This window comes from Cherax quadricarinatus, chromosome 6, assembly GCF_038502225.1.
Source record: "Cherax quadricarinatus isolate ZL_2023a chromosome 6, ASM3850222v1, whole genome shotgun sequence".
In the NCBI taxonomy this organism is placed as follows: domain Eukaryota; kingdom Metazoa; phylum Arthropoda; class Malacostraca; order Decapoda; family Parastacidae; genus Cherax; species Cherax quadricarinatus.
Genome location: NC_091297.1, coordinates 15,865,118 through 15,876,384, shown reverse-complemented (window position 1 = coordinate 15,876,384; position 11,267 = coordinate 15,865,118). Strand labels below are relative to the sequence as shown.

The 11,267-nt window shown below is 36.2% G+C and overlaps 1 protein-coding gene across 1 annotated transcript in view; it reads left to right on the top strand.

The window, feature by feature from the left end:
* Positions 1 to 329: 329 nt before the first annotated feature.
* The window catches only part of LOC128694174 (cilia- and flagella-associated protein 44-like), a 147,188-nt gene continuing 136,250 nt past the window's right edge, over positions 330 to 11,267 (top strand). The window contains exons 1-4 of the mRNA XM_070080644.1: positions 330 to 552; positions 1,468 to 1,613; positions 8,421 to 8,833; positions 9,062 to 9,192. Of these exons, the coding sequence (XP_069936745.1) occupies positions 1,468 to 1,613; positions 8,421 to 8,833; positions 9,062 to 9,192 (690 nt within the window). The 5' untranslated portion in view covers positions 330 to 552. The remainder of the gene's footprint in view (positions 553 to 1,467; positions 1,614 to 8,420; positions 8,834 to 9,061; positions 9,193 to 11,267) is intronic.

Genomic DNA, 11,267 nt, shown 5'->3' with positions numbered 1-11,267 from the left:
TTGTATGATCCAGTGGGTTTGAGAGTCGTGAATTTTCGCTCACCATGAGGCGGGCTGAAACAACACGGTTTCAAATCCTTGGCTAGTCGCAGTGTTGTTATTGATTAAATACCACTCTTTCGTGGTTACAATAATATATATATATATATATATATATATATATATATATATATATATATATATATATATATATATATATATATAATATATATATATACCCTGGTGTACTAATATCAGCAATAAAACTCCAAATACAAACATTTAATGTTCGCTGTATGGCTGCTCGACTGAGAGAATTTTTTTTTTCTTAACACTTGGTTCAGCGGTGTGTTAGTGGGTCCGTGGCGTGTGGATGGGGTGCGGGCGGCGGGCGGGAGTGTTGTGTGGGCGGCCAGTAGTGGGCTGGTCACTACACCCATCACACGCCCACGCCCCCTCAACGAAGGAGTAGCAGAGGGCGGTCACCGGAACCAGGTACCTCATCCGGATGTGTGTGCAGCAGACTCCTTACACACCTCCCTCCCCCCCCTGGCTGTCATCCACACACTAGAGGTGAGTCCATGTTAGTCATGTTGTTAATTAGTGGTAGTTAATGTGGTTTGAAAGCTTATTGATTACACGAGGGTCATTAAGACTGCATATGAACTTCTTACCATCAGTCGAGAATATTGTAATCCCTGAAATAGAGATTAAACTCAGCGTATATACAAGGATATACACCTTACGGTGTATATATATTCTTCAATAGTAAACAGAACACTATATGAAAGATTAACGTATAATATTTAGTTTTATTTATGTTTATTATTATTAAGTGCCTATATAAACACAAGTCCATATTACACCTATGGATCTCCTAGGATAGAGCATATGTTGTCACCTTTGTGGATCTGTTTGCACACTGTTTGCACCATTGTGGCCTGGTGGCTAAAGCTCCCGCTTCACACACGGAGAGCCCGGGTTCGATTCCCGGCGGGTGGAAACATTTCGACACGTTTCCTTACACCTGTTGTCCTGTTCACCTAGCAGCAAATAGGTACCTGGGTGTTAGCCGACTGGTGTGGGTCGCATCCTGGGGGACAAGATTAAGGACCCCAATGGAAATAAGTTAGACAGTCCTCGATGACGCACTGACTTTCTTGGGTTATCCTGGGTGGCTAACCCTCCGGGGTTAAAAATCCGAACGAAATCTTATCTTATCTTATCTTAGACCATCTCTTAACATGCCATTATATCCCTACACTATTTCTACCATCACTGCTAAGGTAAATATCATCGAAGAGTTTAATTAACACCACATCTTTTGTGAAGACTGTGTGTAATACCTGCACGCAGAGACCATTGTTGTTGTTAGTCACAATGTTGGGTAGACATAACTGTACTAAAATTAAATTGAAATTAAAAATTGCAATATTAAATCAAATTTTAATGACAATTTGTTTTTCATCCTGCTGTCTTGTGTGTCAGATGAGTCCATGTGGGCGTGAGTTGGTGGTGGGCGGCCTCACGGGTGACTCTGTGGGCGTGGTGCTGTGGTGGGCGTGGCCACTGGTAAAGCAAGCTCCCCCACTGGTTGTCATGACAGGTCACCTTGTTCACCAGCTACAGTTTAGGTCAGTTCATCCTGCTGTCCTCTCTTAAAACAAATGTCGTTATTACCTGTAATAATAATACTGTTAAGAATAATAGTCAAACTAATAATAATAATAATAACAATAATAATATTGCTATCAGTATTATTATTATTATTAAGAGTAGTAATAGTAATAGTAGTAGTATTAGTAACCGTAGTAGTAGTAACATTATTATTATTAATACAGGTAGAAGTGAGAGCATTATTATTATTATTAGTAAGTAAGTAAGTAAGTAAGTAAATTTATTCAGGTATACACAATACAGTTACATAGAATTATCATACATAGCAGCATATGTGTAGAGAACCTAGGATAACCCAAAAAAGTCAGACAGAGTGACTTATTTCCATTGGGGTCCTTTTACTATTATTATTATTATTATTATTATTATTATTATTATTATTATTATTAGTAGTAGTAGTAGTAGTAGTAGTAGTAGTAGTAATACCACACCTGTGTAAATATCAAGGTTGCCAAGTGTCTTCTACACACTTCAGCAATAATACCAACTTTCTTCTATGAAGGATACACTAGTGCCGAAAGTTTGAAGCCGATCAGAAGAGGCTTTATCAAGTTATCGGACGGTAACTGAATCCACGATTTTTTTCAATATAAACTTGACCAGCGGGCCACCTACACATGCCAGTAGTCACATGTGCAGGTGCCCAGTCTCAGAGAGTAGCTCTGGGAGTCACACTTTGTCCACCATTTTAAATGTAAACTAAAATCTTGATGGAAAAATGAAAACCAGGCAACCTCTTCAAGGGACCTTCCCTGGGATACTTAATTCAGGCGAATGAAACAAAAAAAATAGAGTTGTAGTCACTATTGTCGGTAAAAAAAATTAATAATGGCATATTTACGATATTTGTTATTAGTGAAGAAATATAAATAAACAGCAGATAAAACATTCAGAGAAAGATAAGAAGGTATATCATAGTGATGGTACATGTTTGAGAGAGTAACAAAGATTGTTACAACTGTTTGAGAGAGTAACAAAGATTGTTACAACTGTTTGAGAGAGTAACAAAGAATGTTACAACTGTTTGAGAGAGTAACAAAGATTGTTACAACTGTTTGAGAGAGTAACAAAGATTGTTACAACTGTTTGAGAGAGTAACAAAGATTGTTACAACTGTTTGAGAGAGTAACAAAGATTGTTACAACTGTTTGAGAGAGTAACAAAGATTGTTACAACTGTTTGAGAGAGTAACAAAGATGTTACAACTGTTTGAGAGAGTAACAAAGATTGTTACAACTGTTTGAGAGAGTAACAAAGATTGTTACAACTGTTTGAGAGAGTAACAAAGATTGTTACAACTGTTTGAGAGAGTAACAAAGATTGTTACAACTGTTTGAGAGAGTAACAAAGATTGTTACAACTGTTTGAGAGAGTAACAAAGATTGTTACAACTGTTTGAGAGAGTAACAAAGATTGTTACAACTGTTTGAGAGAGTAACAAAGATTGTTACAACTGTTTGAGAGAGTAACAAAGATTGTTACAACTGTTTGAGAGAGTAACAAAGATTGTTACAACTGTTTGAGAGAGTAACAAAGATTGTTACAACTGTTTGAGAGAGTAACAAAGATTGTTACAACTGTTTGAGAGAGTAACAAAGATTGTTACAACTGTTTGAGAGAATAACAAAGATGTTACAACTGTTTGAGAGAGTAACAAAGATTGTTACAACTGTTTGAGAGAGTAACAAAGATTGTTACAACTGTTTGAGAGAGTAACAAAGAATGTTACAACTGTTTGAGAGAGTAACAAAGATTGTTACTGTTTGAGAGAGTAACAAAGAATGTTACAACTGTTTGAGAGAGTAACAAAGATTGTTACTGTTTGAGAGAGTAACAAAGAATGTTACAACTGTTTGAGAGAGTAACAAAGATTGTTACAACTGTTTGAGAGAGTAACAAAGAATGTTACAACTGTTTGAGAGAGTAACAAAGATTGTTACTGTTTGAGAGAGTAACAAAGATTGTTACAACTGTTTGAGAGAGTAACAAAGATTGTTACAACTGTTTGAGAGAGTAACAAAGATTGTTACAACTGTTTGAGAGAGTAACAAAGATTGTTACAACTGTTTGAGAGAGTAACAAAGATTGTTACAACTGTGAGAGAGTAACAAAGAATGACAACTGTTTGAGAGAGTAACAAAGATTGTTACAACTGTTTGAGAGAGTAACAAAGATTGTTACAACTGTTTGAGAGAGTAACAAAGATTGTTACAACTGTTTGAGAGAGTAACAAAGATTGTTACAACTGTTTGAGAGAGTAACAAAGATTGTTACAACTGTTTGAGAGAGTAACAAAGATTGTTACAACTGTTTGAGAGAGTAACAAAGATTGTTACAACTGTTTGAGAGAGTAACAAAGATTGTTACAACTGTTTGAGAGAGTAACAAAGATTGTTACAACTGTTTGAGAGAGTAACAAAGATTGTTACAACTGTTTGAGAGAGTAACAAAGATTGTTACAACTGTTTGAGAGAGTAACAAAGATTGTTACAACTGTTTGAGAGAGTAACAAAGAATGTTACAACTGTTTGAGAGAGTAACAAAGATTGTTACAACTGTTTGAGAGAGTAACAAAGAATGTTACAACTGTTTGAGAGAGTAACAAAGATTGTTACAACTGTTTGAGAGAGTAACAAAGATTGTTACAACTGTTTGAGAGAGTAACAAAGATTGTTACAACTGTTTGAGAGAGTAACAAAGATTGTTACAACTGTTTGAGAGAGTAACAAAGATTGTTACAACTGTTTGAGAGAGTAACAAAGATTGTTACAACTGTTTGAGAGAGTAACAAAGATTGTTACAACTGTTTGAGAGAGTAACAAAGATTGTTACAACTGTTTGAGAGAGTAACAAAGATTGTTACAACTGTTTGAGAGAGTAACAAAGATTGTTACAACTGTTTGAGAGAGTAACAAAGATTGTTACAACTGTTTGAGAGAGTAACAAAGATTGTTACAACTGTTTGAGAGAGTAACAAAGATTGTTACAACTGTTTGAGAGAGTAACAAAGATTGTTACAACTGTTTGAGAGAGTAACAAAGATTGTTACAACTGTTTGAGAGAGTAACAAAGATTGTTACAACTGTTTGAGAGAGTAACAAAGATTGTTACAACTGTTTGAGAGAGTAACAAAGATTGTTACAACTGCCTGAGAGAGTAACAAAGATTGTTACAACTGCCTGAGAGAGTAACAAAGATTGTTACAACTGCCTGAGAGAGTAACAAAGATTGTTACAACTGCCTGAGAGAGTAACAAAGATTGTTACAACTGCCTGAGAGAGTAACAAAGATTGTTACAACTGCCTGAGAGAGTAACAAAGATTGTTACAACTGCCTGAGAGAGTAACAAAGATTGTTACAACTGCCTGAGAGAGTAACAAAGATTGTTACAACTGCCTGAGAGAGTAACAAAGATTGTTACAACTGCCTGAGAGAGTAACAAAGATTGTTACAACTGCCTGAGAGAGTAACAAAGATTGTTACAACTGCCTGAGAGAGTAACAAAGATTGTTACAACTGCCTGAGAGAGTAACAAAGATTGTTACAACTGCCTGAGAGAGTAACAAAGATTGTTACAAGTGCCTGAGAGAGTAACAAAGATTGTTACAACTGTTTGAGAGAGTAACAAAGATTGTTACAACTGCCTGAGAGAGTAACAAAGATTGTTACAACTGCCTGAGAGAGTAACAAAGATTGTTACAACTGTTTGAGAGAGTAACAAAGATTGTTACAACTGCCTGAGAGAGTAACAAAGATTGTTACAACTGTTTGAGAGAGTAACAAAGATTGTTACAACTGCCTGAGAGAGTAACAAAGATTGTTACAACTGTTTGAGAGAGTAACAAAGAATGTTACAACTGTTTGAGAGAGTAACAAAGATTGTTACAACTGTTTGAGAGAGTAACAAAGATTGTTACAACTGTTTGAGAGAGTAACAAAGATGTTACAACAACTGTTTGAGAGAGTAACAAAGAATGTTACAACTGTTTGAGAGAGTAACAAAGATTGTTACAACTGTTTGAGAGAGTAACAAAGATTGTTACAACTGTTTGAGAGAGTAACAAAGAATGTTACAACTGGAATGTTACAACTGTTTGAGAGAGTAACAAAGAATGTTACAACTGTTTGAGAGAGTAACAAAGATTGTTACAACTGTTTGAGAGAGTAACAAAGAATGTTACAACTGTTTGAGAGAGTAACAAAGATTGTTACAACTGTTTGAGAGAGTAACAAAGATTGTTACAACTGTTTGAGAGAGTAACAAAGAATGTTACAACTGTTTGAGAGAGTAACAAAGAATGTTACAACTGTTTGAGAGAGTAACAAAGATTGTTACAACTGTTTGAGAGAGTAACAAAGATTGTTACAACTGTTTGAGAGAGTAACAAAGAATGTTACAACTGTTTGAGAGAGTAACAAAGAATGTTACAACTGTTTGAGAGAGTAACAAAGAATGTTACAACTGTTTGAGAGAGTAACAAAGATTGTTACAACTGTTTGAGAGAGTAACAAAGAATGTTACAACTGCCTGAGAGAGTAACAAAGATTGTTACAACTGTTTGAGAGAGTAACAAAGATTGTTACAACTGTTTGAGAGAGTAACAAAGATTGTTACAACTGTTTGAGAGAGTAACAAAGATTGTTACAACTGTTTGAGAGAGTAACAAAGATTGTTACAACTGTTTGAGAGAGTAACAAAGATTGTTACAACTGTTTGAGAGAGTAACAAAGATTGTTACAACTGTTTGAGAGAGTAACAAAGATTGTTACAACTGCCTGAGAGAGTAACAAAGAATGTTACAACTGCCTGAGAGAGTAACAAAGATTGTTACAACTGTTTGAGAGAGTAACAAAGATTGTTACAACTGTTTGAGAGAGTTACAAAGAATGTTACAACTGCCTGAGAGAGTAACAAAGATTGTTACAACTGTTTGAGAGAGTAACAAAGAATGTTACAACTGCCTGAGAGAGTAACAAAGAATGTTATAACTGCCTGAGAGAGTAACAAAGATTGTTACAACTGTTTGATACAAAAAAGGAAAAGCTGATGTTACTTGAGATAAAATATGTGTTGAAATTATTGTATCAAGATAAAAATTTATATTATAAATGTATGAATAAAGAGAAAATATGCGATCATAATGCTGTAAAGATTATAAGTGAATAAACTTCAGTTAAAATTAATTAATAAACCAAATTACTTAGAAAATTTAAAAAAAATGCTTAGATAAATACAGAAAGAAAATACTCTGGTGTACAGGGGTATATACACCGAAGGTATGTATGTTGTATCACTTAGGAAAATGGTTGCCAAAGGGTGCGGCGCCCCATACTAGTGTGGCGAGATGGTGGGGAGGGGGGGGTGTTCAGCCGGTACATTGGCCCGGGGCCCGGATGTGAATCCCTGAAGGGGCTCCAGAGCCATAGACATTTTTTTTTTATTTTTTTTCGTTTGATTTTTTTTTTTTTGGTAATTTCAACTATATTTTTAGTTTATTTAAAAAAAAAATATATAACATTGACATAGACTGGGGGGCCTCAGCTTGCCCCCAGGGGCCCTGTGGAAAATACTGTATATATTTTCCAGAAATACAGTAGTTATATGCAAATAGATGGCCATACTGTATTTAATAAAAATTTATGTTATCGAAAACGGGAAGCTGCGCCTGCGCAGACGAGACGCCATTTTTGTTTGAACTGAACACTAACGGTAGTATATAATGGGAAGAGTTTTCGTGCTCTAGAGGTAAAATTGGGTTGACACCTCTCAAATAGGAGGCGAAATTGTTGGATATGCATTCCTGCATGACTTGAGATATCAGACGACTGGACAAGACAGCTCCAGGAACCTCAGATAAGTCTGTTTATGTTTAATTCTGGCCAGTGTTATTTCATGTATAAACTGAGGTTTTCTGAGTATGATACACATTAATCTCCAGTCAAATTGGTGAGTGATATTAAGATATATTCTCCTGTTATGTAAATGTGTGTATATATAATCATTTTTTAATTTTAATATACAGTCCACAAATTTATATATTTACCAGCATTCCTGGTGATGTATATTTCATTTATAATTAATAGGTCCAGAGCAACTTGTGGATATGACAGTGGTAGGTATCAAAGGGGGACATTTTTTGCGACCTAGGTGTCCCAAATTCCTACTTGTCTAACTGATAAATAATAATTATTTTTGTTCATTTACTGTTATGTACATAATGATACATTCAGATAAATTTTCTTGGAGGTCCTGATGGCAAGTGTGGTGGAAAGGTTCCAAGACAATTAAAAAATCATGTATAGAAACCCGTAGAAATTTCCAGATTTCATGGTATCTCTCTTTTTGTTAAGTGCAGTGTTTAGTTATGATGCTGAGCGAGAAGTTATGCAAATTCCTTTGTATGATAATACAGTTCTCAGAAGAATAACTGAAGTGTCAGCTAATATTGAGAAGCCTGTTACCAAAAGTATGAAGAATTCTAAATTTGCTATTCAAGTTGATGAATTGACCGATGAATTGCCTGTATCAGATTCATTCACAATGATATAATAATTAGTTTCTATTTTGCAAGGAACTTGAATGTATTTCTTATCAATATAAAATTTTGGTGTGGCATGAACAAATTTTTTTTCCGAAAGTGTGGAAAGTTGACTTTTAATCCCTGTTGTAGAGATAAAAATATTGACTAGTGGTGTACCTGTGTAATGCGTTAATAAGCTCTAAATCCCCCATAAACCCACCAATGTTTATGAATATCTTACAGTGCTGAGGGGAACTACCTGGGCGTCCTCTCAACTCGACAAAGCTTGGGAACAAAACCTCGATGTGGGGACAAACTTTCTGAATGTCTGGACAAATCAGATGACGAGAGAAGAACCCCAGAAGACTCCATTAAAGTTTTTGAGATGACGGAAAGATCACAGACGCCTGGCAGCGGCGTAGAGAACGCTGCGCAGACGATGGAGGAGGAGGAGGAGGAGGTGATGCTGGAATTATCTATATGGAGGTGGTCTTCAGGGTATCTGGAGACCACCACCACCGGTGACGCTGACAAGGCTCGTCGTGATCCCCAGCAGGTGGCAATGACGTCACTGAGCCAGCTGAGGGCAGAGCAGGTCACCCGCATGTCGCTGGCTCGAGGGATACCTAGAGGAGTAGTGGCAGCCATGTTGGCAGGTGAGTTCCAATCATCAGTACTATGCTAATGAACACACGATCTTGTGCGACATCCATATGATGTTCAGTGTTGTCTCTGACCTCACATGATGTTCAGTGTTGACCCCACATGTTCAGTGTTAATTCAAAATAAAGTTGAGTATATACAGGTTTGGCTAATATGTTATTTTATTAATAGGTTTTCGTTATTTCTCACTCATATACAGCAGTAAGTTTCTTTCCTGACAGTGGAGGAGGAAGTGCAGGTGTGGGTTGTGGAGGGAGGTCCTCTGGGTGACCGCTTCGTCTGCCACACCGTGGGCTTCGGTTTGCTGCCTCCTGACACCGTCCACACCATGTGGTGTCTGGCTCCTGACGCTGTGAGTAGTGCTGCCTGACGCCTGAGAATGAGTTGAAAATATAAAGGTATAAAGCGTACACTGATGAAGAAGAGAGACATACAAGGGGAAGCTTTCCCTGTTACAGCACTTCGCTCTGTGGAGATATTTATCAAGTGTATTGTTGACTTGATAAAGCGAAACGTTGTAATAATAGTTTCCTCCTCCTGTGTCGTTTCTTCGTGGCTGTGAATGTTGGTTCTTAACTTCTGATCATGGGAGTAGTCACAATCTTTTATTTGAATAATAATAATAATAATAATAATAATAATAATAATAATAATAATAATTTTTTATTTGGACATGATACGTAGTTGTACAAGGCATTACAGTGGTTGGGTGTACGTGCTAAAAGCACCTTGTATGCAGAGCATTATGGGCAGGCTTAAAATTAACTTAAAATTAACTAAGCTATGATAGATTCGGTGGTAAAAATTACTGTAAATAATTTACAATATGAAGTACAAGTGAGTATTTTAAACAATGAAATTTGAACATTTTTAATTATGAAGCATTATAGTTGTACATATTAGTAGCATTACAATTGAAAACATAGTTTGATAGGGTCACAGGTTATACATTTATGAAATACAGTTATTTAATATTTATTTAGTTGTGGGTGAGTCAGTGGATTTTAAGAAGAGTCTTAAATTGGTAAACAGTGTTTCTTTTGTATTCACAGGTAACGAATTCCAAATTTTTGGGTCTTTTATGTGCATTGAGTTCTTACATAGTGTGAGATGGACACGGGGAACATGAAAGAGTGATCTGTGCCTTGTGTTATGGTCATGTGTTCTGTTGAGGTTGGTAAGGAGAAGTTTGAGGGGAGGGTTTATATCTGAGTTTAGTGTTCTATGTATGTAGTAGGTACAATAATAAGTATGGATGTTTTGTACAGTGAGTAAGTTCAGAGTCTTGAATATTTGGTGGAGTATTCTGCCTGTAGTGGGAATTTGTTATTCTGACTGCAGCCTTTTGTTGGGTAATTAATGGTCTGAGATGGTTTATTGTTGTTGAGCCCCATGCACAAATTCCATAGGTGAGATAGGGGTAAACAAGTGAGTGATATAGGGCCAGGAGAGCAGATCGTGGAACAGTACCGTATCTTCGATAGTATGCCTACGGTCTTGGAGATTTTCTTGGAAATTTGTTGTTCATGTGTTTGGAATTTGAGTCTATTATCAAGGTGGATTCCTAAGAATTTACCCTCTGTGAGCTTTGTGATAGGTGATCCGTTTATCATTATGTTAAGAGGAACATCTGTAGTTCTGTTCCCAAACAGAATGTAGTAGGTTTTGTCAATATTGAGAGTAAGTTTGTTAATCATCCAAGTAGATATTTTCTGTAATTCAGTATTTACAGTATTGGCTAGTATGACTGGGCTTGTGTGAGAGAAGACGTATTTAGTGTCATCTGCAAATAGTGTGGGTTAGAGTAGTTTAGATGCATTTGGTAGGTCGTTTATGTAAATGAGAAAGAGTAGAGGGCCAAGGACACTTCCCTGTAGGACACCAACTGTAATTAGTTGTGTGGAAGAGTTTGTTCCATTTGTGTACACATATTGGCTTCTGTTGCTGAGGTATGACTTTAGGTAGTTGAGGGAGTGCCCAGTTATACCGTAGTGTGATAATTTTATATGCAACAAATTATAGTCAACTGTATCAAAAGCTTTACGTAAATCACTGAAGTTTCCCACTGGCATTTCTTTTTTCTCGATTGCAGTGTATATTTGTTCTAGCATGTGTATAATAGCATCATTCGTATTTTTATTAGACCTGAATCCAAATTGACATGGGTTGATTATGTTGTGGGAGATGAGGTAGGAATAGAGTTTTCTATAATTAATTTTTCAAAGATTTTAGAGAGAATGGGTAAGTTGGATATTGGCCTATAGTTATTCAAGTCTGCTTGATCTCCTTTATGTATCGGGGTGACCCTCGCTATTTTGAGAACTGTGGGAAAGGTAGAGGATTCGATGGATTTGTTAAACAATGTTGCAATGATTGGTGACAGCACTTGTGAAGCTTTTTTGTATATAAAGGTTGGTAAGGTATTTA